General features: G+C 41.5%; 2 protein-coding genes across 4 annotated transcripts in view; both read right to left on the reverse strand.

Annotated features, from left to right (window-relative positions):
* Positions 1 to 27,704, reverse strand: part of ncmap (non-compact myelin associated protein) — a 79,166-nt gene that overhangs the window by 37,714 nt on the left and 13,748 nt on the right. Inside the window, exon 2 of the mRNA XM_078423387.1 lies at positions 11,870 to 11,887. The gene's annotated coding sequence lies outside the window, so the exon portion shown is untranslated. The remainder of the gene's footprint in view (positions 1 to 11,869; positions 11,888 to 27,704) is intronic.
* The window catches only part of LOC144606905 (calcipressin-3-like), a 107,893-nt gene continuing 96,297 nt past the window's right edge, over positions 16,109 to 27,704 (reverse strand). For all 3 annotated transcript variants that reach the window (XM_078423385.1, XM_078423386.1, XM_078423384.1), the window contains 2 exons: positions 24,502 to 24,673; positions 16,109 to 21,127 (listed from right to left, as the gene is read on the reverse strand). In XM_078423385.1, the coding sequence (XP_078279511.1) occupies positions 20,970 to 21,127; positions 24,502 to 24,673 (330 nt within the window). In that variant the 3' untranslated portion in view covers positions 16,109 to 20,969. The remainder of the gene's footprint in view (positions 21,128 to 24,501; positions 24,674 to 27,704) is intronic.

Consider the following 27,704-nt stretch of genomic DNA (forward strand, 5'->3'; position numbering starts at 1 on the left):
TGGGTATAGGTCTTCATCACAAGGAGCTGCAGCAGAAATCCCCCCAAAAATGTTTTATCTAATTATAATCTTCAATTAAAAAAAACAACACAATTTCCTTGGAATTCCTTCTCATTCCAGGAACTTGATTTGCTTAACAATTTATTATTATGCCCTTCCTGACCAAAATATTTAGTTGTCATATGTACCCACAATGAAATTCTTACTTGCAACAGCACAATAGGCCTATAAATGCAATAAAGATTATATACAATAGATGATTAAAAAACAAACAATAAATGAATACAGGGGAAGAACAATGGTGTGGGGGGGGGGGGGGGGAGGGCGTTGTGAGGGGGGGGGAGAACAAAAGAGGAGTCGGTGGGGGGGGGGGTACATTGTAACTTTGTCAGCTGTTTATGTGGCGATTATTTTCATACCTTGGATATGCAAGCAAAGAATTTCATTGTGTTTTCTTGCATGTGACAATAAAGCATTCCATTCCACCCATCCATAACACTAGAGGAAACGCCCCAAAGTCCATTGTCCTACGTGCTCCCATTTAGGATCTATTTTCTTCACTGGTCATGTCTAGACTATTGCCAGATATCCTGCTTTGTGACTCTGCCTTGCATAGAACATAGAACAGTATAGCACGGGAACAGGCCCTTCGGCCACAATGTGCCCAACATGATGTCAAGTTAATTTATTCACAAAATGCTGGAGTAACTCAGCAGGTCAGGCAGCATCTCGGGAGAGAAGGAATGGGTGACGTTTCGGGTCAAGTTAACTGATCTAATCTGCCTGTACATGATCCATATCCCTCTATTCCCTGCACTTCCATGTGCTCATCCAAAAGCCTCTTAAACGCTGCTATCCTCTCTGCCTCCACCATCACCCCTGGCGGTGCGTTCCAGGCCCCACCATTCCCCGTGTAAAAAAACCATGTCCTGCACATCTCCATTTCAATTTGCACCATTCACCGAATAGTTATGACCTCTCATATGGCACATATCCACCCTGGGGAAAAAAAGATTCTGCTTTTCGACCCTATCTATGCCTCTCATAATTTTGTATACTTCTATCAGAGGTCTGCTTACATCCGAGCCCCCACCTGCCCCTCTTGTTTATGTCCTTCTGTCAAGAGATTTATCTTTGTCAATAGCACTAAATATATTACACAGTGGTATCAGTGCATTCGTTAATACCAATAGAAGGAAGTTTGGAGACAGAGTGCCACACACTCTCACCACTCAGAACCCATTGAGTTTAGTTTAGTTTAGAGATACAGAACAGGCCCTTCGGTCCACCGAGTCTGCACTGACCAGCGAAACCCGCACATTAACACTACCCGACACACACTAGGGATAATTTTACACTTATACCAAGCCAATTAACCTACATACCTGTACGTCTTTGGAATGTGGGAGGAAACCGAAGATCTCAGAGAAAATCCACACAGGTCACGGGGAGAACGTACAAACTCCATACGGACAGCGTAGGCTTTTCCCTTTGAGAGTGGGGAAGATTCCAACAAGGGGACATAACTTCAGAATTAAGGGACAAAAGTTTAGGGGTAACATGAGGGGTAACTTCTTTACTCAGAGGGTGGTGGCTGTGTGGAATGAGCTTCCGGTGGAAGTGGTGGAGGCAGGCTCGATTTTATTATTTAAGAGTAAATTGGATAGGTATATGGATGGGAGGGGATTGGAGGGTTATGGTCTGAGAGCAGGTAGATGAGACTAGGTCAGAGAGAGTGGTCGGCGTGGACTGGTAGGGCCGAACAGGCCTGTTTCCGTGCTGTAATTGTTATATGGTTATATGGTTATAGTCTGAATGAAACCCGGGTCTCTGGCGCTGCAAGCACTGGAAGGCAGCAACTCTACCGCTGCTCCAGTACTGGAATCTCCAGACACTCATTCATAACATGAGATAATCTCCCTCATGTTGCTGCCTCACAGCTCCAGTGACCCAGGCTCAATCTTGACGTCTGGTTCTATCTGTGTGGAGTTTGCACGCTCTCCCCGTGAACGCGTGGGTTTCCCCAGGTTAATCTTTTTTTCTATCCAAAACGCTAAAGTGTGCATGGGAGTTGGTGGTTACGTGGCTGCTGCTCGACTGAGTGAGTTGGTGATACCCACAAAATGCTGGAGTAAGCGGGTCAGGCAACATCCCTAGAGTAAAGGAATAGGTGATGTTTCGGGTCAAGACCTGAAGAAGGGTCTCGACCTGAAACATCACCTATTCCTTTTCTTCAGAGATGCTGCCTGACCCACTGAGTTACGCCACCATTTTGTGCCCATCTTCGGTGTAAACCAGCATCTGTGGTTCTTTCCTGCACAAGTGAATTGGTGTGTAGTAGAATCTGGTGGCTGATGACCTATTTCTGTGCTAAATGGGCTATTACTTGGAATATTAGGACTGGACGAATGCACGTGTCTTTTAAACTGGAAGCAAAGTAAAGATGTATAAATCATCTCCCTTAACAATCACCTCTTCTGAAACGTGACTAGCTGCCCTCATCAACTATTCATCGTGCATCATCTTTAAAAACATGTCCCGACACATGAGGAACTGCAGTCAAATGTGAACGTGTGGACACCTTGTATTGCCACACATTGAAAGCAGAGTTTACATTAGGCACACCAAGGGGAAGCACTAACCCTTATGACAGGGAGTCATAACAGCTGATTATCCTCCTCCCTAGCCCTCAGCTTGGGTGGTAGCACACCCGCTGAAGATGGGCAAGGCATCCCTAGGCAAGGGAGTGGAAAATAAAAAGGTACCAATTTAAGGAAATATTTATTTTCTCCCTTTCTCGCAGTATCGGGGTGTCAAAGCCAATGAATAATTCCATGAAATGTTGTCACTTTTGTACAAATACAGCAGCCAAAACCATTCACAACAAGCAGCAGCAAACAGGTATAAGAACATGACATAAGAACCAGGGCCTTGGTGAGACCGCACCTGGAGTATTGTGTGCAGTTTTGGTCTGATGGAACTGATGATGAGCTAATGATAAGACTTTAGAAGACTGAGGGGGGATCTTATAGAAACATATAAAATTCTTAAGGGGTTGGAGAGGCTAGATGCGGGAAGATGGTTCCCGATGTTGGGGGAGTCCAGAACCAGGGGTCACAGCTTAAGGATAAGGGGGAAGTCTTTTAGGACCGAGATGAGAAAACATTTCTTCACACAGAGAGTGGTGAGTCTGTGGAATTCTCTGCCACAGAAGGTAGTTGAGGCCAGTTCATTGGCTATATTTAAGAGGGAGTTAGATGTGGCCCTTTTTGCTAAAGGGATCAGGGGTATGGAGAGAAGGCAGGTACAGGCTACTGAGCTGGATGATCAGCCATGATCATATTGAATGGCGGTGCAGGCTCGAAGGGCCGAATGGCCTACTCCTGCACCTAGTTTCTATGTTTCTATGATTTCTCTGTTGCTCTTTGAAACATCCGACTGGGTGCCACTGTGACACCTGGTCCAATTACAATACCTTTGAAAGTGCAGCACTTCCTCATTGCCAAGATGTCAGCTGAGACAATGCACTCGTGCCTCTGGAATGCAGCTTTATACCTCCACCTTCGGAATAAGAAGTGAGGAGACTACCAGCGACTCACACACTGAGAATTTCCCTGTCACGTGCAAGCATTCAGTTGGCGTGAGAGAATAGAAATATAACCAGTGTTAAAAACCATTGGGACATGTGGACATTTGTTTCATGTTGATAATCATTCTCGACAAGCGATTTTGAAGAAGTGCACGTGTCTTGTATTTAAAAATGCTGCTCTGATGACTTTGGATCATTATTCCAGAGCATGGAACATGGAAGAGTACAGCGCAGGAACAGGCTCTTCGGCCCCCAATGTTGGTGTCGAACATGATGCCAAGATAAAGGCTAGGCTTATCTGCCTGCACATGATCCATATCCCTCCATTCCCTGCGTATCCATGTGCCTATCTAAAAGCCTCTTAAACAGCACCAGGTGGTGCCTCCATCAGGGCTCAGGCAGCAGGTTCCAGGCACCCACCACCCTCTGTGTAAACAACTTGCCCCGCACAGCTCCTTTAAATTGTGCCCCTCTCACCTTAAATCTGTGCCCTCTAGTCTTCGATATTTCCTCCCTGGGAATATCAAGGTTCTGACTGTCTATCCTATCTGTGCTTCTCATAACTTTACATATTTCTATTGGGTCTCCCCTCAACTTCCGGCATTCCAGAGAAAAGGGCGGCACGGTGGCGCAGCGGTAGAGTTGCTGCCTTACAGCGAATGCAGCGCCGGAGACTCAGGTTCGATCCTGACTACGGGCGCCGTCTGTACGGAGTTTGTACGTTCTCCCCGTGACCTGCGTGGGTTTTCTCCGAGATCTTCGGTTTCCTCCCACACTCCAAAGGCGAACAGGTTTGTAGGTTAATTGACTGGGTAAAATGTAAAAAGAAATTGTCCCTAGTTTGTGTAGGATAGTGTTAATGTGCGGGAATCGCTGGGCGGCGCGGACTCGGTGGGCCGAAGGGCCTGTTTCCGCGCTGTATCTCTAAATCTAAATCTAAAAATCTAAAACAATCCTCGTCCATCCAACCTCCCCTTATAGTTAATATCCTCTAATCCAGGGATTATTCTGGTAAACATCCTCTGCACCCTCTACAAAGCCACCACATCCTTCTTGTAATGGGGTGACCAGAACTGTCTGCAATACTCCGCATGTAGGCTAGCCAAAGAACTATAAAGCTGTTTCATCTCTTCCTGACTCTTACACTCAATGCCCTGACCAATGAAGCCAGCATACCATATATAATATGACTTACAATACCCTCAGGTTCTGACCCAGAAAAGAATTATTAATCTTTAAGCTTTAAAAATGAATTACAACAGATCCATGGACAGCATTGGTGTTAAGGCCACACAGCAATGTTTTCAAAGGCAGTTACTGAATAATCGTCCAATTCTTCTGCCAATTGTGTTTCATCAATGTCTTTTAATTATCGACTGTCCTGCCAAGAGTCAAAATTGGACATTGAGCCAGAGAAGGAGATAATTGTAAAACACTCAAAGAACTGAGCTTTAATGAGTCTTAGATGAAAGAGACAGTTTAGGATGAGAATTCCAGAGCAGGATGCAATTGATGATGGCTGAGGTCAAGGCTGATCAATAGTGAAACAAAAACCACGGCAAACCAAAGATAGGGAAGCACAGATTTCTTCCAGGGTGGACTAGCTGGGGACCAGCTGGCGAGGATTATAAATTGGCTCAGCCAGAGATGGATTTGAACAACGGTCATTAAATGGAGATGTTGTGGGCCAGGAGTTGATGTAGTTTAAGGAGGGCAGGAATGGTAGGTGTTTGGGACAATAGACAATAGACAATAGGTGCAGGAGGAGGCCATTCAGCCCTTTGAGCCAGCACCGCCATTCAATGCGATCATGGCTGATCACTCTCAATCAGTACCCCGTTCCTGCCTTCTCCCCATACCCCCTCACTCCGCTATCCTTAAGAGCTCTATCCAGCTCTCTCTTGAAAGCATCCAACAAACTGGCCTCCACTGTCTTCTGAGGCAGAGAATTCCACACCTTCACCACTCTCTGACTGAAAAAGTTCTTCCTCATCTCCGTTCTAAATGGACATTGCACACAAATGAGTATAAGCAGCAGATGTCTGGGTAGAGTGCGGTTTGTGGAGTGTGGAACTTTGGAACAAGGCTGAGAAAGGCATGGATAGGTTTTCAGCAGCAGGGGGGATGAGGTAAATAATGTCTGGGTTAAATAGGAGCGGTTGACGGAGTGGAATTTTGACAGTTTAGAAGCACATCTCAAGACAAAATAAGTCAAATTCTCTGGGTTAAGTTGAGGCAGTGACTAGGGTAGGGTTCGATGGCAGGGGCATGTAGTTAACTGGTGGGCGATGCACATGATAATTGCAGTCTCCTCAATGTACCTGCAGCTTGTCAGAAACTGGACGCTGAAGACAATGTCTGGCAGTGGATGCTGAGAAGAGGAGGTGGGGGTGGGCAAATGTAGAACCCAGGAAAATAGGAGCAGGAAGAGGCCACCGGACCTTTTCAGCTGGCTCTGTTGTTTAATATAACCATGGCTGACCAATGCTGGCTTCAGCTCCTCATCTGCACCCCTCCTCTCGAGCCCTCAATCTCTTGATTTATCAAACAAATTATCTATCTCCAACACTTTGGAGTGCGGGAGGAAACCCGAGCTCCCGGATAAAACCCTCAAGGTCACTGGGCGAATGTACAAACTCCATACAAACAACGCCCGTATTCAGAATCGAACCCGGGTCTCTGGCGCTGTAAGGCAGCAACTCTACCGCTCCGCCACTGTGCCGCAGAAGTGGAGTTAATTCCTTGGGATAATCCAGAGGTACTTGGGTGGAGGTGGGAAGATGCTCTGCCTGAGACTCTTAGTCCCATGAAGTTAAATCAATGTTTGCCAACATGGGGTCCACATCAGAGAGGTGCCAAAAGTTACCGTGTCGGCGAGGCTTTAATAATATTGCAGCAATTTAGTTTTGAAGTTCACTAAAAAGGTAAAATCAAATTAAAAATTATTTTTGGCATGTCAAACGCTTAAGTCATAAGGGCAGCTAAGAGTCCCCAGAATAACACAGAAATCACTGAGCTGGATGATAGCCAGTCCTGTTTTTACTCAATGTCTTTGTGCAGTGTTTGTGTGCTAACTAACAAAAAAACAAGGATTTTTCTGCACTATTTAATTTCTGAAGCATTGTTTCACTGGTGATCAGTGAACGAAAGCATCTTACCATTCATGGATGGGTCTTTCCTATCCTGAACATGAAGTGCCACATGGGTTGCACCTCTTTTGGAAGCTTTCGACCCTTCCTCCATCCCAACAAATTTAACAGCTTGCGTCCAAGTTGTTTTGGACATCATTGAGACATTAAGTTCTTAAGCCGTGTGACAGAAACTTCAGAACAACAGAGACAGCAGTGTTAGTCCCACTGTGATACTGTAACACAAAGATCGATCTTTGTCAGGTCACAGTTCTAGCTTCATGAAAACCATATTGCTTCTCTGAAAGGTTGGCAATGTCTACAGCAGGCACCAGAACCACTAGGAGAAGGGTCTCGACCTGATGTTCTCCAGAGATGCCATCTGACCTGCTGAGTTACTCCAGCACTTTGTGTCCTTTTGTTAATTAACCAGTATCTGCAGTTCCTTGTTTCTACCAGATCCACATGGCTGGACAGTGGTGTAGCTCAGCTTCCTAAGTGATGGAGAATTAAAGTGGCAGGCAAAATGGATTCCAAGTCACTTCTCTGCAAAGTGATCACCCAAACTACGCAAGGCTTCTCCAACGTAGAGGAGGCCACATTGGAGAACACTGAATGCTGTCCATTTGGTTGGAAGAAATGCAAGTGAATCATTGCTTCAGGCAGGAAAACAAACAACATTTTCTTTGGGAACAGGCCTATGCAAGCAAAGATGAATTAATAGAGTCAACTCTGAAGAAAGAAGAATGATTTGCACATTCAGGTAACTGACCAGAAAATGGATCAACAACCAAGGAAGAGTTGAATGTATTTCACAACTGTGAAATGTAGATGCTGGCAGACATACAAATTGCAAAACCATCTCTGTGTAATCACATCCTGGTTTACATTGCAACTCAAATTTCCAGCTGGGTTGAAATAAAATCTTAATATTTAACAGCATGGCATTATTTCCTCTGGCTGCGATATGCCAAATAAAATTAGGACCAACTTAAACAGTTAACAGAAACTTAATGTTCTTTTTCTTTTTTGTGGCAGATATTCAAGCAGGAAACGGGTAATTTTATATCACCTGGTACATGAAATGAATTGGGGCATGGTACTGTGTTAACAGCGAGATCACATTTAACCCACCTCGTATTCTTCCAAAATAAATGTAATGTTTAAGATTAAACATTGCTGGCATGAATATGGAAACAGTGACCATTTGTTTAATAGGATCAGTTCCTTTGCCCATTTACACAAAGTGAACAGCAGTTATGGGGCACATGGAAGAGGCTTCTGGCAATTACTGTTTCACATTTCGAAACCACATGGTTAACTGCAAACACGAACGAGAACATGAAAGGTAATGCAAGTTTGATTATTTATTATTACAGGTTTTAATGCATGAAAAATAACTAAGTAGGAGTTCAGCCTTGAGATTTCTTCGTCCATGCTCCTAAATCATCCATGGGCAGTCCCAGCGGTAGATTGCTCCTACGGGCAAGTGAGTTCTGGATCGCCACGTTTTACAATGCATACATGCATGTGACGCTTCAAATGGGTAAATGCCGAGAATTCTGTTTGGGGCTGCTTGCGTTTACTAGCACGATGTTGGTCAATGCAACTTAATTCTAAAGGACCAAAGGAAGGTGCTTGTTTGGGCAACTGGCATGACAGCGGACTGTCCAAAAGCATGGTGGATGGAATGCAAGGCCAGTAAGTGTGAGCATGATAATACACTTTACAGTTTAGTTTATTGTCACGTGTACCAAGGTACAGTGAAAAGCTTTTGTTGCATGCTATCCAGTCAGCGGAAAGATGATACATGATTACAATCGAGCCATTTACAGTGTATAGATAGATGATAGGGGAATAACGTTCATATCATATCATATATATACAGCCGGAAACAGGCCTTTTCGGCCCTCCAAGTCCGTGCCGCCCAGTGATCCCCGTACATTAACACTGTCCTACACCCACTAGGGACAATTTTTTACATTTACCCAGCCAATTAACCTACATACCTGTACGTCTTTGGAGTGTGGGAGGAAACCGAAGATCTCGGAGAAAACCCACGCAGGTCACGGGGAGAACGTACAAACTCCTTACAGTGCAGCACCCGTAGTCAGGATCGAACCTGAGTCTCCGGCGCTGCATTCGCTGTAAAGCAGCAACTCTACCGCTGCGCTACCGTGCCTAACGTTCAGTGCAAGGTAAAGCCAGCAAAGTCCGATCAAGGATAGTCTTAGGGTCACCAGTGAGGTAGATAGTCGTTCAGCACTGCTCTCTGGTTGTAGAACCAGTGAAAAGTGGAAATTGGACAGGGCTAAAGGAGGAAATTAGGGGTTTAGATATTAAAAATTGATATCTAAAGATTGATGAAATATTGGATTTTCAGAATCAGAATAACCTTTATTGTCATCCAAAAAAAACCAAGTCTTTTGGACGAAATTCCGTTACCCACAGTCCAACAATAAGAGCAATAAAAATAAGCAATAACTCACACAATCACAAACCAACACAAAACAAAAAAAAGAAACATCATCACAGTGAGTCTTCTCCAGTCACCTCCTCACTGTGATGGAAGGCCAGAGTGTCTTTTCTCTTCCCCTGCCGTAAACAGCATACCTAAGATATATCAGTAATATTTTTTTTAAAGCTTCATAGTTTGAGTTGTGTGTGATTTTGAGCTCCACATTGTTGAGGCAACAGAATGGGTGTCATTCAGATTCCCCAAGATACTATCATTTATAATTAGCAGGGTTTATTTCCAAATGGGATTTACTGTACTACAGGGCTGTCCAGCCAGTGTGGGTTTATCCTTGGTGTTTATCAGGAATTTTAATGTGAAAGCCTAGGCACTCTTCTGAAACCAATATTAATGGAACTAATTAAATAAAAAGCCTATTTATTTCCTTTTTTCATTAGTCGCGGTGCTGAGGGATATGCTATCAAATTTAAGATCAGAACATAAACTGTCTATTAATGTTGCAGTAAATGGAGTCTTATGAAAACATGTTGCTTGTAAATTGTAATGAAGTGAGAAAGGTCATTTTTTTTACGATGGAGAGTTTGCAAGTTTAATGCTGCTCACATTTGGGGCGCGTCATATTTCACTTACAAGCTTGCCAGTGAATTAATACATTATACTCTGATTCGATTCTCTGATTTGGCAACCGATTGCAGTTCTACTGAACTGGATGCAGAGCCAAGCCAAAGCACACATGCCAACATAAATAAGAAAATTTAGTGCCCTATGCATTCTCCATTTATCTGATGTTTAACGTTAAGGGAGAATTTACCGGAGGCTTGATTAGTACAGGTGCTATTGATTAGTATAGGAGTTATTGATAGTACGGGTGTTATTGATTAGTACGGGTGTTATTGATTAGTATGGGAGTTATTGATTAGTATGGGTGTTATTGATTAGTACCGGTGTCAGGGGTTATGGGGAGAAGGCAGGAGAATGGGGTTGAGATAAAAAGTTAGATTGAATGGCGGAGTAGGCTTGGTGGGCCGAATGGCCGAATTCTGTTCTTATAACATGAATTTATGAACTTTAAGGCCACAAAACACCGCATATACTCCATTCACTTTTAAGAGGAGCAAGAGAAAACCTAGGATTTGTTATGAAATACAGTAATATACAGGTGTAGACTGGAACAGCTGCAACATAAATATTTTTTAAGACTGACTAATTAAAAAAATGTGAATATATTATTCTTCCTGTAAAAGCAATGGCGAATGTTCAGTTGATTTGGTTATCGTATCAATTAATTCCATACTGCCTTGCCACAGAGAAGGAAGCTATTTGGCTCATTGAATCTACGCCATCTCGCCGAGCAATCCCATTCACCTCTTAACGTTCCCTGTGACATATTCTCTTCATAGTCCCATCAATTCAACAGTTCACCTGCCAAGGGATGATTTGCAGTGGTCAATTAACCCACCTGTTTTGCATCTTTGGAGCGGGAGAGAAACTGGAGCACCCAGAAGAAACCTACTTTGCCACAGGGGGGATGTGCAGAGCCCACACAGACAGCGATGGAAGCCAGGTTTGAAGCCAGGTCACTGGAACTGTGAGGCAGCAGCTCTACTAGTTACGTCACATTTTCAGGATGAACTTCAGTCCAGTTTTGTGACACTGGTTAGTAGGTTATTTTGGAGTAAGAGAAACTCTCAAACAAGTCTGTTCCGAGGTCAAATAGAAATATGGTCTGAAAAAAGGTTCCGATCCAAAACGTCACCTATTCCTTTTCTCCAGAGATTCTGCCTGAGTTACTCCATCATTTTGTGTCTACCTAATCCAGCATCTGCAGTTCCTTCCTACACAAATATGGTTAACCTTTTGATCTTTCATTACATGGAGAGAGAGAGAGAGGTCCATTCATCTTACCAGTGACCCACGCCACTCTCTCTCCAACTGTACAAAGCACAGCATCTTCTTACACATCCAAGACATTGTTATCAGTTCCTAAGCAACACAAGATGAGAAAGCATACGTTCAGTTGCTTCTGGCATCACATTCCCTACATGGTTATCTTGTGCTTTTAGACATCTCTCTGGTCAGGGTCTGGTGGTCTCAAGCCTATAGTATCTCTTTGTTCAGGGAAGACATGCATTACCATGGTAATGCAATTAGCAATTATCTCCAATTACTACATTCCTCATTGGGGCCTTCTGGTATCTCTTACGCACTGTTGCACAAAACTGGATCTGAACTAGGGTAGGATTACACTTCTGGCTTTACACACTGCTTTAATTAACACAGACTACATTGTGTAAGAAAATAACTGCAGATGCTGGTACAAATCAAAGGTATTTATTCACAAAATGCTGGAGTAACTCAGCAGGTCAGGCAGCATCTCAGGAGAGAAGGAATGGGTGACGTTTCGGGTCGAGACCCTTCTTCAGACTATATTGTGCATGCCTACAATTGCACCCCTTCAATGGCGAAGGTGAAATTCACAGGACAGCAATCGATTGCAGTCGTTAGCAATCAGAGCTTTGGGGAAGTACTATCAACATTTACTTTTTCTTATTCAGGAGTCGTGGCAGTGAGTATACCAAGAGAACCGAATATATCACAAATTATCATCTATGGCAGACCAGACTCACGGTTGAATGATCAACTCCAGCTTCTCTTCCTTATGTTTATGTAATTTACCTGTGGTGAAGTGGCAGTCTGTAAAAAAAAATACAAGGCAGGAAATGTTTCAGATTAAAATAATAGAATCTGGTTGTGCAAAATTTGGGACATAAATAATGGAGATTAGTGATTCCATTTAACATTCTGATTTTCCAGTTCCCTTAAATGCACACATGTATAAATCACTTTGAGTTCACTGTGGAATAAACCCTTAGCCATGTCAAGAGGGTGTTTGTTCAGAACTAACTGAGCTAAGCTGCTGCCAGCTGGTGCCAGGAAATTAAAGATTCAAGTCACCAGGTACAATGACAGGGTTGTTTTTGAGTGATATATAATACTGATATACATATTGGAATCAAAACGCACACGGCCTAAGTTCATGTTGGTATTTGTTCTTTGGAAACGTTCAGTTAAGTGAAATAGCCTTTTTATGACTCCAATGTTTGCCTCTGCGGCTAAAATGTGCACACAATCTGAATACAAAATATTCCAACCACTGAACATCCCATTGATAAGACCTGTCTGGCTTCCATCAGAATTGTTGCCTGACCAAGGTATGAGTTGCTCATCCAAATGTCAACTACCAGCAACAAATTGAAGTGTTGGAGAGGAATGTCAGAGGGTGAATTGGTAGAAAAGGAAGGCACCTAACAGCAGCGAACAGAATCTTTTACACGGTTCTTAACAAAAGCAGTAACCTTGCCTGAGTCACAATGAATAGCTTTACTGAGATAAGCATTTAAAAACCATGTTCGCCTAGTGAATCTCAGGTTAACTAATTTAGAATTGCATCTGATGTTGGCTATCTGCTCCTCAGTTTGTTAACGATGAACAGTAGATGAAATAGTACGTTCTCAATACCGGTGCCCCACAAGGATGCGTTCTCAGCCCCCACCAAACGCACGGCCAAATTCTTCCCCACCTCCACTGACAAGTTTTACACTATTACATTGATCTTGAACAATGACGAGACAGAGTTCAGGCAGGAAATAGAGAGCTTAGTGAATGGTACCAAGATAACCAACTCTCCCTCAATGCTAGAAAGATGAAGGAAGCGAGGTGAAGTACATGCCTCAAGCAGAATCAATGGTGCAGAGTGAAGATGGTCGAGTGCTTCAAGTTTCTTGGTGTAAATATCATCAATAATTAGTGCAGGACCAACCTCATTGAACCTATGGCCAAGAAAACACATCAGTGTCCCTATTTCCTCAGAAAACAAAGTTTGGCATGTCTCCAACAACACTTACCAACTTCTACAGTTGGACCATTGAAAGAATCCAATTTGGATGCATCACAGTTTGTTTTGGCAACAGCTCTGCCCAAGGCCGCAAGGTATTGCAGAGTTGTGGATGTAGCACAGTCCATCACCCAGGCTAGCCACCCCACAATTGATTTCACCTACACTTCTTACTGCCTCTGAAAAACTGGCAACATAGTCAAGGACCTTTTTCAAAGTCCTTTTTTGCCCTGGTCCTTCCCTCCCCCATGGGGTAGAAGGTGCAAAAGCTTGAAGCACATTTCACCAGATTCAGGAACAGCTTCTTCCCCACTGTTAACAGACGACTGAACAATCTTCCTATAAGCTAGGGCGTAGTCCTGATCTTCCAATCCACCTCACTGTAAACACTGGACTTTTTCACTGTAGATGTAACGTTATAATTCTGTAACCATTTATTCTGCACACTGATATCTTGCATACGGCTTGATTATATTCATGTGTAGTATGGTTAGATTGGATAGCACACACAAAGTTTTCCACTGTAGCTTGATACACATGGCAATAATATACCAATACCAATCTAATGTGCAAGGATACAATTAAAAAAGTTGGAAGCGAAGAAAGACACTTTATATGTGACACTGAACCACATGGTCAAGGGATCATCTATCAATGCCATCACAAAGACCTCCCAAATGTTGCCTGACACCACTGATATGAATGAAAGGTATATTGTCGGATGTAGCTAGTGTACAGTGAGATACTGTGTTTTGCATACATGTCACCAGGTTTTGGCGCTGACAAAATGACACGTTAAATGTAGTCTTAACTCAGACCTTGCATAAGATTTCCTTGCTCCCGCAGGGAGTGAAGCAGGCGTACCACTTAAGATCCATGCCAGGCATGCCCATGCACCCTTTCATTGAGAGGTGCCTAATATACCACCTCAGTGGAGGCTTTGTACTTGCTCCCGATTGCCTATCAGAACCATTGAGAGAACTTTGTCATCCAGCACTTTGTGTTTTCAAACACCTGGATTCTACTCTCTGTAAAGTCTAGATCTAAAATTCCGCGTCCACCTCCTAATTCATTCGTATTCTGTCCTCCCGTTGCCACAGTACTTGCTGACCAGTACTCGTTCTTCATTACGTCATGTTTTCAAAACCCTCTATTGTATTACTCTTCCCCTTCTCTTCAATCTACAATCTCTGGAAGTCTGTCTCTCAACCTGCCTCTTTCCTTCAGACTTAAATACTTTGACCAAATATGTTCTGACATCTTTTAATCTTTAATTCATGGGATGTGAATGTTGTTGGCAAGACAACCATTTTCTGTCCATCCCTAAAGGCCATTTTGAATTCTGTACCTTCCTGACAAAGTCTGGGGCTGTTTAAAAGACAGTCATGGATAAAGATTGCAACTTCTCACAAACCAGGTACCTTTTTTTTTACACAAGGGTCACCACGACTCATACCAGTTTATAAACCAAAATTAGTTTTTCACTTGAATTTAAACATCCCTCCCTCCATGGTGGGATTTGAACACTTGTGTCTGAATCAAGATCCAGAACCCTCGCCCGTTGTTGTTGTTGTTTGATAACGCGTTAAACTGCCTAGAGATGGTTTGCTACATGAAGGATGCTATAAAATGGAAGCTGTTGCTTGATTTGAATCTTGTAGTTGTACATCACACAAAAAAATTGTGGTACATATGAAACATTAAAATGCTGGAGTAGTTGCCGGGCGAAACGAGAGGGGTTGGAGGGTGTGGGATGTCTTGGAAAATAGGCTTTATTTACAAATTAACAATGCAGTTTCTTTTCAAAAGGGCCAGCTAAGAAAATAATCTATTTGATCCTAAAAGCTAATGCCTACACAAAGTAATTTGATCTCAATTGGCCTCAACGAAGCGTTAGAAAATCTTATTGTTATCTTGCTCTGAATCAAACCTGTGTTGTTTTCAAAATGCCATGTTTGTCAGTCATTTCAATTTATTTTTGGCTATGACCTTTTAAAGAGAAATATTTCTTGTTCAAGTTTAAATGTCCACAACTATTTTCATTAAAAACAGAAATATAGTTGCAAAGAGAAAATAACTTTCAAAGAAAATAACAATGACCTTCTGTGCACAAATAATTATTGTGGTGTTAACAACGCTGGATGATAACATTTGTGCTTATTAATCTGCTGAAAACATCTATTTAATGAGGTTTGGGATCTGTGAACTAATAGTCACACAACACACTATATTTTCATCTTGTGGAACATGTGGGTAAAACACTTATACTTTTACTTTATTTTGTAATTGTTTAAATTAATATTGCAAGGTATTAACAAATAGCAGTAGACATCAAAGAGCACTGACATGTTTCGATTGGGTTATGCTGAGTTACTCCACCATTTTGAGTCTATCTTCAGTATAAACCAGTATCTGTACTTCCTTCCAACACAATAATGCCAGTCCATATTTTGCACAATGTCAACAACACAGGTTTTTCCACCAGATTTGACCCTAACTTTGATCATAATGAATAATATTAATTTTTGCAATCGCAAGATCTCACCTGGAATAGCTATGCTGGATTATATACCTCTGTTTCCTGTGTTATTTGTTCAAATCCACACGAGAATACTCCGGAGTAGGTGACACTTTGGGTCGAGACCCTCTCGACCCGAAGCGTCACCTATTCCTTTTCTCCAGAGATGCTGTCTGACCCGCTGAGTTATTCCAGCTTTTTGTGTCTCGGTGTAAACCAGCACCTGCACTTCTTATTTGTGCAATTTGTGGCAGAAATCGAATGTTTAAATTTTCTTTAAAACCTCGAACCTGGGAACAGTTATTATGGTGCACTTTGATCATTTAAAAGTGGTAAAATATCGATTATACCTCTGTGTGAGCTGCACAGAAGAAACATTATCTAATGTAAATACATTAACCACTTTGCAGTAATAGCACGTTTCTGCTGCTCTCTGAGAAAGATAAGGGATCCTGAGAATGACAGGGTTAGGCTGCACAAATGTATGATCCACTCAAGTCAATGCTATCTGAAAATGTTCCTTTATTCATTCATTCCATACAAGCTGTTGCAAAAATTAAAATCACACTCTCCATTAGGCTAACTGGTTAGTGCTGTTAATAATATTGAAGAATACTTTTTTAAAAAACTCTTGGAGTTCCATGCAAGTTACAAACGATAACATGGTTCATATATGTTTATTATACTTTCACCAATGTTCTGCTGTCATCGAGACAAATACTGCAGTAAGTGAGAGATTATTCCAAAGATTACTAAAGCGATTTTGCATTTAAAAGGGCATAAATGAACACTTGCATGCACTCTGCAAACTAAACAGTACTTGTCAGTTACAGCATGAAATTGCATTTTTATTATAGTTTACTCATTACTTTCAGATTTCATTGCTTAAGTGGGGACCTTTACACCCAGTTAGTTAGTCAAGGTGGTCAGAGCCTGTACTGTGATGCCAGACAGCTGTGGCCCATATCTTGCCGCTTGCACCACTCATCATCATTTCAAAACAATTCATCTTTTTATAATGGACATGCACACATGCATGATAAGCATAAGTGATAATGAAACTGAAGCTCGGCTGCCTATTAAGCAAATTTGGTTGTGGATTCAAAGAATTATCTTTCATTCTTGAGGTGCATAAAACCGTGAGAGGAAAAGATCGAGTAGATCACAGAGTCTCTTGCCCAGGGTAGGTGAATCGAGGACCAGAGGACATAGGTTTAAGGTGAAGGGGAAAAGATTTAATTGGAATCTGAGGGGTACGTTTTTCACACAAAGGGTGGTGGGTGTCTGGAACAAGCTGCAGCGGAGGCCGTTGAGGCAGGGACTATTCCAATGTTTAACAAACAGACAGATACATGGATAGGACAGATTTGGAGGGATATGGACCAAGCACAGGCAGGTGGGACATGTTGGCCGGTGTAGGCAAGTTGGGTTGAAGGGCCTGTTTCCACGCTGTATTGCTCTTTGACTCCTGTTCTCAATGTGAGGATGATCATAGACTTATCACACACAAAACATTCCATACATTAATATCAATGTCCTGACCCAAGGTAATGTATATGGCATTTATCTGACAATGACTTTAAAGTGCCTCAACAATATTTAAGCTTGAGCTATAATTTATTAAATTATAATACTGTGAAGTTCAAAATGTTAAACTTCATATTGCCTTTAAACAATTAATACTCAATTAAATCTGCAACATTCTTAAAGCTGAATGATAGACGTAAAGTGTACAATTCATATTTTGTTTTCCTAATTAATATTTATATAATGTTTTCATATGAAAAACTGTGGTATTTAGAAGTTTTGTTTTAGGTTGGGACAGGGTTTGGGAAGTGAGGCTTATTTCCCACTTGCAAGTAATTTAATATACTCAGAATCTATTCTCAGTCTCAATTCTGTCTGTGCTCTGGTTGTGTGTAGAATGGAAATTGTTCCAACTTAATGTGCATTTTGGTACATTCGTCATTTATAAATAAGTTTCTATTATGAAAAAGTTCATAACTGTTAACCATACGAATAGAGCATCAAGAGAAGTCTGTCTAGGAACAGCTGTGGAGATTGATTTTTAATTCAATGCAATGCAATAAAAGTAGTGATATCTCCATCACTCAGCAGACGTTATTTGTGGACACACTTCTTTAAGGAAATTTGAAGAATAGGGTTTACCTAGCATGAAACAGGTTTTCTTTTTCTTTTTCGTAGGAATAGGGCAGTGACCTACCTATAAAACAGCTTAAGATGCACTGCCCTCTGCTGCTGTCAATGGTCCATGGGCGGAAGGAATACCTGTTACTTTATGTTGTGCAGAATGGGGTTTTAAGAAAAAAATACTGGATTTAGATGTTTCCATAAATTGTAGCCTGATAACCTCAACAACATATTTCCAACATATTCCCATTTCCCAGATAGAAATTTGCATGACTGAGAACAAGCTGAAAAATAGCAATTTTTTAAAAGGATGATAGTCTTGATTCTCCTACTTTAGAAGTAAATGAGATTATACAAACCAGATGAGAACCTAATTAATGTAACAAAATGAGCACATCTGAGGTAGTTTTACTATGATTATCGCATTTCGATTGATTAATGTTTCGTTTGTTTTGCAGTCAAAAGCAAATAAAATGGAGGAATACCTGGACACCAGCCTCCACCTGTCCCTCTGATTTTACACTGCAATGTTCAGCATTGAGTAGAGCAAGAGTATCACCTCATGATCTGAATTGCAGGGATCATTGGGACTCTTTGGAAGAGTGGGGAGGATTGATCAAACCTTTAACTTGTTCACATTACTTTATGATAAAGGAACTTAAATTCATTGCAAATAAAAAAATGTGATTTTTGAGTGTAATTCCAAGCAGGCTAAACTATTTGGGCTGGACTGTCACATACACAGCTTTCCTCAAGAAGTAAATAAAGAGAAAGACAAAATACAATAATAAGCTGTTCAAATGATAACATTCATTAGTTTAGATGTTCATTTTCCTCCCAATTACTATTTAAATCAATGTTGATCCGAATTTCCCAATTACAAAGAAACGTTTCTAGTTTCAGAGATAAACGAATACAGATTATGTAATTCGGCCATCTAATCTGTTGAATCTTCAAATTTAATTACTGCTGGAAGGGTAATAATTTGATAGTATTGCAGCCATTACGCCCTGTGCATTGCTCATATTAGCAAGTGGCTGTAATCAGCCACACGTTAAACTACTGTTTTTACACTGGGTTTACCCAGTGTAAAGGCTAAACATATGTCCACATCGTCATTCCAAATGGATCTCCTGTACTTCCCTACAGCCAAGACCACAGCTACAGCAATATATTCCGGACAACTTGTCATCAAATGACCCAGGGGCATGATGTATAACTTCAATACAATGTGCCTCAGTTTTGCAGTTGACTTTGTTATTGACGTTGGCCGGACTTCCCTGAATGCACATGTTTCACACTCAATCCATTTAGATTGAAATGTCTAGTCAAAAGTAGAGATAGGCTGGCAAAAGATGCAGGTTAGATTATCTCGGTTTTGTTTGTAATCACTGTAATACCATTTATTTAGATGTAATCTGTTTAGGTTATACCAATTTTCTTGATGGTTAATGTTCTTAGAGGGATGCTGGGCAAAATTTCTCCAAAATATGGGAATTTAGAAGAATGTTTTAAATATGGAGACCACTGTGGAATAATTCAGGCATGCAGAAAACAATTCCAATTCAGAAGAAAGTGGTGAAATTTATGACAGCATAGTTTTTTTTGTAATATGGCCTTTCAAGAGAGTTATTCATTCAATATCATGGTTAAAACTTTTTAACCTTGGCAATAATATAAAACTCAGTAGATTGGTTTAAATCTCTTCACATGTAGTTTGGATCATATAGACAAGTATCCTAATCTGGATTACAATGTCATTACAATATAATTAGAATCGGAGTTAAGAAAAAAAAATGCAATTAGATTTAAGACAAAACTGTTACACATATAACTAAATGTGAAAGTTTGGTTCAACTTAATCATTTGGGAAAAATATATTTAATAGAGATGCTGCTAATGTAATTCAATGAAAAACATTTTTATTCTTTTTTAATTTAAAATGTAGTGTGAATGCAGTTTTATAGATTATCACCTCGAAATGTATTCGCTTTCAATATGTGGTTCCCTTTTAGTCAATGAGATATCAAAAATAGATTGCAACATAGGGCAACTACCACATAGAATGATTCCAACCAGGGATGAATTTTTGCTATCATTATCAGCATCTGTCAAAGATGTTTCACCAGAAACCACCCAACAGCAAACATATGATCCCCAAAATATGAGTAAGTGACATTGTGTTGGCAATGAATTCATCGTCATCCATTAACTCTGGAAATTTAATGTGAAATTGCAAAGCTCAGGCAGCACATCAAGTTACTGTCGACAATTGTAAAAAACAGTGGAATTTATTTCAGGTTGTCATTTCAAGACATATCACTTGCCTTAAATCATTATTGTTAGGCAAGCATCATTGAATAGATGGTTATCACTGGTATCTCATTCACAGAGCAACTCTATCTAGATTTAACTTGTAAATAACGTTTGAAGTGCGAACAGCTATGTCTTTCCTAAACTTTTTTTTTTTGGTTTTGTTTCAGCCAGTAAACTGACCTTAAAGATAAAGACAGAAGGCATGCACGCACAAACTGCACGAGGCTCATGACGTTCCCACTGCAAAAGCAAGTAGTATTATATATTTCACCACTGCAATGTTGTGGAGAGGGTGAGGGGGAGCAGAGATAATGGGGGTGGGGGAGACAGCAAGGAAAAAAATGTGAGTGAAGAATCCCTCACATTCGGAGCCCCATCCACTCACAATATAATTAGCAAGAAGTTTTAGAGGAACACAGGTGCCAGAGCATTTACTTTCCCCTTATGTCGTCAATATTTGCTCATCATAACATACAAAAAAGCACATGCACATACAAGAACAGTGATAACAATACTGCAGTAAGAAACAATAGCGACATTTACATACCCTGCATCTGTTAAGTGCTGAAGAACAGCTCTGAGTGAACACTGAAGCTGGATAACAGCACTATGGATTTGAAGCTATTTGGAGAATGGGGAAGGGGGGATGCAGCCCACAGACCATTATGCCATTTCATTCCCCTATCAGCAAACCTATATTGATGAAGCCTCAATATTCTGGAATAAAGCTTCAACACCACAAATAATGGAGTCCTTACAGTTGTTCTTTAATTAGGCAATCACCCAAATCTCAACCTTTTTTTTTTGTTTAAACAGTCCTCAAGAAAACAAGAGACAGCTGATGGAGTGTTGCTGCGGAGAATGACCTGGTCTCAGACGACAGGCAGCCAAGACGTTCACTTCTTCCCTGCCGGCATATTATCTGGTCGCCTTGTTTGAACCATTTGTTGTTTTGGTGCCTTCACTGCACCTTCATCCTCATTTTCACTCTCACAGATATGAACCACAACGCTTGGAGTACGCTCCGTCCCCGTGTGGACCTCGTACTTCTCACCTACAGCACAAAGAGGGAAGAGCAGTGATGTTATGTTAGTCGATGAAAATTATCCCCCCCTCCCCCCTCCCGCCACCCTTTTACATAATGAAAGCAAAGCTGCCTCTGATAGAGCTGGTGCACGGGCACGCATTCGAATGAGCTTAGATAAGAGTCAGTAGTGTCTCTTAATAGTGATAATGCAGTCTCTTACTACATTATCTGTGCTCCAGTATATCATCCCAGTCATACAATTGCATTCATAGCAAGAGGATTTGAGTTTAGGAGCAGGGAGGTTCTGCTGCAGTTGTACAGGGCCTTGGTGAGACCGCACCTGGAGTATTGTGTGCAGTTTTGGTCTCCTAACCTGAGGAAAGACGTTCTTGCCTTAGAGGGAGTACAGAGAAGGTTCACCAGATTGATCCCTGGGATGGCGGGACTTACATATGAGGAAAGACTGGATAGACTGGGCTTGTACTCGCTGGAATTTAGAAGACTGAGGGGGGATCTTATAGAAACATATAAAATTCTTAAGGGGTTGGAGAGGCTAGATGCGGGAAGATTGTTCCCGATGTTGGGGAAGTCCAGAACCAGGGGTCACAGCTTAAGGATAAGGGGGAAGTCTTTTAGGACCGAGATGAGAAAACATTTCTTCACACAGAAAGTGGTGAGTCTGTGGAATTCTCTGCCACAGAAGGTAGTTGAGGCCAGTTCATTGGCTATATTTAAGAGGGAGTTAGATGTGGCCCTTTTTGCTAAAGGGATCAGGAGGTATGGAGAGAAGGCAGGTACAGGCTACTGAGCTGAATGATTAGCCATGATCATATTGAATGGCGGTGCAGGCTCGAAGGGCCGAATGGCCTACTCCTGCACCTATTTTCTATGTTTCTATGTTTCTATGTGATTCCAGTCCTATATTTGAAAAAAAAGCTGGAACTAATTCATTGCAGTCTGAGGATATTGTGGAGCATGTGAAAGCATCGTCTCAATGTACACCCGTCCGTGGCGACATTAAACAGTGCTTATTACTTCATTAAGTCTGACAGAAGAAAATATAAACACAGATTGTTTAACAAATTAGAGAGCACAACCCAATTGAAAACATCTATTCAGAGACTCAGGAAATGCCTCAGCGCCTCTCAAATGGGAACAGAAATAGGTGGGGGGTGCAAGGAAAGGGAATAAAAAGTGTGGGATCTCACTGGAAAACAAAAGCAGCAGGAGGAACAACTCACAGTCTATGGGAAATATCTTGCAATGATTGATATTGTAGAAGCTCTTTCAATTCAGTGACTCAAGGCAAAAGTTAACTTTCACTGATTGCAAATGAATTACAACCTCCAACAGATGACCAAAAATGTAAACGTACTTGGTGGATGAAGAAAAAAAAATAGATTAGTGCAGCTTTGGTGAATTGTCTGAAGATGGAGATGCTCGATTTACAATGTCAACCCATTTTGGGTGCCTTGTGTTTTTGGGGGTCTTCTGATTGAACACTCGCCGATATGTTGGATGGGCAAGGACTCTGGCAATCTCTGGACCACTTTGTCCAAAGTACATGGGGAGGTCATGAGATGAGCACCCCAGGAGCAGGGGATGACATGCGATAATCAGTCCTTCCCAGGGGACTGGCAAGGAATCTCTTGGAAACATTTCCTGGCTGTGTCCTTTCTTTGGGTGGTGTGTGGCCACTCAACAACCTTGCTCTCTCTCCACAGACACAGCTAAGAAATATGGCCTATGGTTTCCCAGCTAATCACGTCGAGAAAAGGCACATTATAAAACATTCGTCTGACCCGATTATAAAATAGATTTTCCTCTCCTCAGCTATGAGACCAAACCTCAAAATTCTTTGCTGATCCCAGGCCAGAACTGCACTCTCACCCCAGCCCTGGATGTGTCTTCAAGTCCCGAGTTGAATTTTGAGAAAGAAATTCCAATCCTTTCCTGTGAATACCAGGTTTTTCCAAGAGACCAGAGTGCCCCGGCAATGTTCACATGGAGGGTTGCAGGGGGACTGGGCTCATCCCATGAACCTGGACATGGTAATCATGCCCAAGACTCCTTGGTCGAATACTGCAGGGAAACTTGCAGCCCAGACATAGGTTCATTGAGCTACACAGCATGGAAACAGGTTCTTCGGCCCACCTTGTCCACGGTGACCAAGATTCTCAACCGTGCTAGTCCCACTTGCCTGTGCCTGGCCCATATCCCTCAACCTTCTCTATGTTTTGCTCTGAGGGAGAAAAACGAGTTTCAATCATGCAACGATGAAACTAAGTTGAAAAAAAACCCCTTGAAGTTAAGAAATTGAGCTTGTAGGCACCGGTTTATACATCATCATATTGTTTACCACCACTTGTGTTTTGTGGACGTCAACATTAGATGAGAACGCCTATTCAAAATACTTGTGATTTTTTTCATCAGGGCTGTTGCTATTGACCAGCAGAGGGCACTGAAAGCTGCTAAAGGTAGATTGTCTCCAGATTTTGCCGATATGTCCTCTCTGTATTTTTTTACCTTATTGCATTCACTTCTATTCAGCCAGTGGTAATTACTTTGCCTGCTGCCAATAAAGCTTAAGAATCAAATACTTACACCTGAGGCATTAGTAGAATGGATGGCAGAGTCAGGCCAATTTGCAACTAATGTCAAACCAAACGCTCCTCAAGACTCAACCAGGTTGGCCAGAGGTTTTAATGAAGATCAAATCAAAGCATTAAACAAACAAAAAAACCGAGAAAGGTCTTTCTTTACCAGTCAAATCAGTAAGCTCTCTGATGTGGAAGATTCAGTCAGGAGACATGCCAGGTTGGTAGCACAAAATTTACTATGATTGCAGTATTAGCCGATTGCACTCTGCTATCGAAATCTGGAACGTATTTCAGAGGCAGAACAAGTGGATTGAATTTTGAAGGCAGAGACCACAACAAACTGGTACGATTATACAACGCGTTTGGTGCGAGTGATGAGGGATGAATTTATTGGGGAAACACCACTCCTTGGAGAGGACTGATAATGCTCGGCAATCTCTCAAAAAACATTATTTCCAATCTTTTCTTATCCATTAATAGCAAAAAATTACTTGTTACTCCAAAGTTGTTCGGGCCATGAAAGATTTAGGACTTTACACTGTGAGCTTTTGAAATAGCACAGCATATTTGCACCCAGTGCTGTCTATAATTAAGCAATTTAGTTGTATGGATTTAGAGCATTCTCACCTTGTTCTCGTGGGAACAGTTCGCTGTCGGACAGATGTTTTGGTTCAGAAGTGAAAATGTATGCTATTTGCTTCAGCACAATTAATAATGAAGAATTCAATTGAGGCCATCACAGTATTTGGATAAACTTTTAAAATCCTTCAGTGCTGCTGTATTGATAATGCCATATCTCACCTGGACCAAGGGTGGCAATTGCACGCAGCAAGTCATAATTAATGGTCGGAGTAGCATCTTCAATTGGATGCCACCCAACTGGCGGCGAAGCTGGAGGGGAGATGAGGAACTGTTTCACAGGTGGAGGTAGGGCCAAGTAGGAATTGTTGGCGTGGTCTTGGGTGCCCTGGACCTGTAAAATAAAACCCATTGCAACATGGACATTCTGTTTACCCACACAGCCGGAAGTAGTATTATGGTTAGGTTGCCAAACCAGAAAAGGAAAATGCTTCTTTCAAAATGACATCACTACTTTTACTATTAAACATTTGTCAAGGTTTTTCAATGCTCGCTTTTTCTTTCTATGAACAGGCACAATTATTTAGAAGTCTTGAACAAATAAAGCCCACAGGGCTCATGGGTACTTCTTGCACCGGCCAACTGTATCAGTTAAATCTATATTGGACATCTTGTTCCATTCCATTTCCAGGAGGGCATGTAATTGCCTCGAGTTTCATGCCCTGCTTCAACAGATTCCATAGCGACATGTTGCCCTATTTCAATACATATTTTATTGAAGAAGTTCTGTTTAATTTCCTGCCTTAACTTTTAGCCTGTGACTTCCGAAACATCCACACATCAACACACAGTGGAAAATAGAAAGGGCTGAATTGCAATCAGATTTATGGGAGGTCAGTATTTTCACACCATTTCCCCACATTGATCCTGTAACCCTTGCTTCACCAAAAACCAACCAACACAATCTTGCTTGAAGTTTTAACTTTCTTGGGATAGTTACTCCTAATTTTTTTAAACTTTACTAAGATTTCCTATAATAACTGCATCTTAATTTAAAGATAATTCTCCTTTGTTCTGCTACCTTCTTGTCAAATAATATCAATCCACCCTGTCAAATCCTACAATAACCTTAAACAACCTGAACAAATTAAACCTCAGATAGATACAAAGTGCTGGAGTAACTCAGCGGGTCAGGTAGGGTCTCTGGAGAAGACGGGTCGGGACCAGTCTTCGAAACGTCACCCATCCTTTTTCCCAGAGATGCTGCCTGACCCACTGAGTTACTACAGCACTACTTGTCTACATTTGGTATAAACCAGCATCTGCAGTTCTTTTCTACAAAATAAACCTCAATTTTGTTTACTCGAGGAAATACGAACTTCATTTATACAAACAGTCCTCTTAATCGGGACCTTTCAATCCAGGATTTCTCACTGAAATAAATAATGGATCAGCAAGCAGCTGGGGTCAGGGCCGTATACTGTTGGAGAGGAAATGAGTGGGCTTGGGGTCAATAGCAGCAAGAGGTGGGATGAGAGTAAACACTCAGAAAATAACCTAAAGTATGGAGATGACTGCAAGACAATAGCTATTTTGGATTCCCTGGCCCTGACCAAGAATTTTACTTGAAGCAGGCTTCAACAAGCTGGTTACAACCTACTACATTTAGATGCAGAAATCAACTTTGTATAGTTCGGTGTGACCACACACACCCAAAGGCCTCTGTGCACATGCACTTCCTACACAGAGAAATTCAGCATCTCATTTCTGGAGGCGTATTATCAATGCACAATGTATCCAGTCACATTTAATGTTCAGGACTTTCTACAAAATCTGATCACGCAGCCTAGCTCTGTATATTTCCAAGGCCCCACTCGTTAAGTTCCTCAGGATTATTTTTCCAGAATTGCCTGCAAAAATCTTGATATTTTTGCTAAAACCTTGCTTTCTTGATGTGTCTCTTTAACTTGTTATGTATATGCCACCAGGACAAACAACAATTGCAGATTTTTTTTGTCCTAGCAAATTGTGCAGAAAATTAAAAGAATCGAGGGCCTGAACTATAGGGATAATAGGTTAGGCAGGCTCGGACTTTATTCCTCGAATGTTGAACAACATGGTTTTGAAATGTCTCCCTTGATTCCATGACCTTCTGTCTTAACTGAGCAATGCTAAAATTAATCCTTATTTTTAAAAATACACCAAGATAAAAAGATTTGCTATGAGGTGAACTTATATCAAAATTACACAGCACATTTCTGACATGCATCATCAGAAAACAGACAAGAACTAGAGGGACAATGTACAAACTGCTCGAGGAATTTAGTGGGTAAGGCAGCATTGAAGAGGGAAATGGAGACTCAATATTTTAGGTCTACCTGGAATGTTGACTGTCCATTTTCCTCCACAGATGCTGCCTGGCCCAGTGAGATCTTCCAACTGTCCCCCTGATTACATTTTATCTCTGTATGCTTTGTTGTCACCTTCTCCAAGCTAACAATGATCTATTCTACATTTTCCTTGATGTCCATCTCTTTTGATGTTTTGTTTTCACACCTTACCCTTCCTTACCTCTGTGTGGGGTACTGCAAGGCTCGGTGGTGGGACCGCAGTTGTTTACAATATACATGAATGACTTGGATGAAGAGATTAAAAGTACCATTAGCAAATTTCCAGATGATACAAAGCTGGGTGGTAGTGTGAACTGTGAGGAAGATGCTATGAGGTTGCAGGGTGACTTGGGCAGGTTGTGTGAGTGGGCGGATGCATGGCAGATGCAGTTTAATGTGGATAATTGTGAGGTTATCCACTTTGATGGTAAGAATAGGAAGGCAGATTATTATCTGAATGGTGTCAATTTAGGAAAAGGGGACGTACAACGAGATCTGGGTGTCCTAGTGCATCAGTCACTGAAAGGAGGCATGCAGGTACAGCAGGCAGTGAAGAAAGCCAATGGAATGTTGGCCTTCATAACGAGAAGAGTTGAGTATAGGAGCAAAGAGGTCCTTCTGCAGTTGTACAGGGCCCTAGTGAGGCCGCACCAGGAGTACTGTGTGCAGTTTTGGTCTCCAAATTTGAGGAAGGATATTTTTGCTATTGAGGGTGTGCAGCGTAGGTTTAACTAGGTTAATTCCCGGAATGGCAGGACTGTCATATGTTGAAAGACTGGAGCGACTAGGCTTGTATGCACTGGAATTTAGAAGGATGAGAGGGGATCTTATCAAAACATATAAGATTATGAAGGGGTTGGACACGTTAGAGGCAGGAAACATGTTCCCAATGTTGGGGGAGTCCAGAACCAGGGGCCACAGTTTAAGAATAAGGGGTAGGCCATTTAGAACGGAGATGAGGAAAAACTTTTTCAGGCAGAGTTGTAAATCTTGGAATTCTCTGCTTCAGAAGGCAGTGGAGGCCACTTCTCTGAA

The sequence above is a fragment of the Rhinoraja longicauda genome, chromosome 27 (assembly GCF_053455715.1).
Source record: "Rhinoraja longicauda isolate Sanriku21f chromosome 27, sRhiLon1.1, whole genome shotgun sequence".
Lineage (NCBI taxonomy): Eukaryota > Metazoa > Chordata > Chondrichthyes > Rajiformes > Arhynchobatidae > Rhinoraja > Rhinoraja longicauda.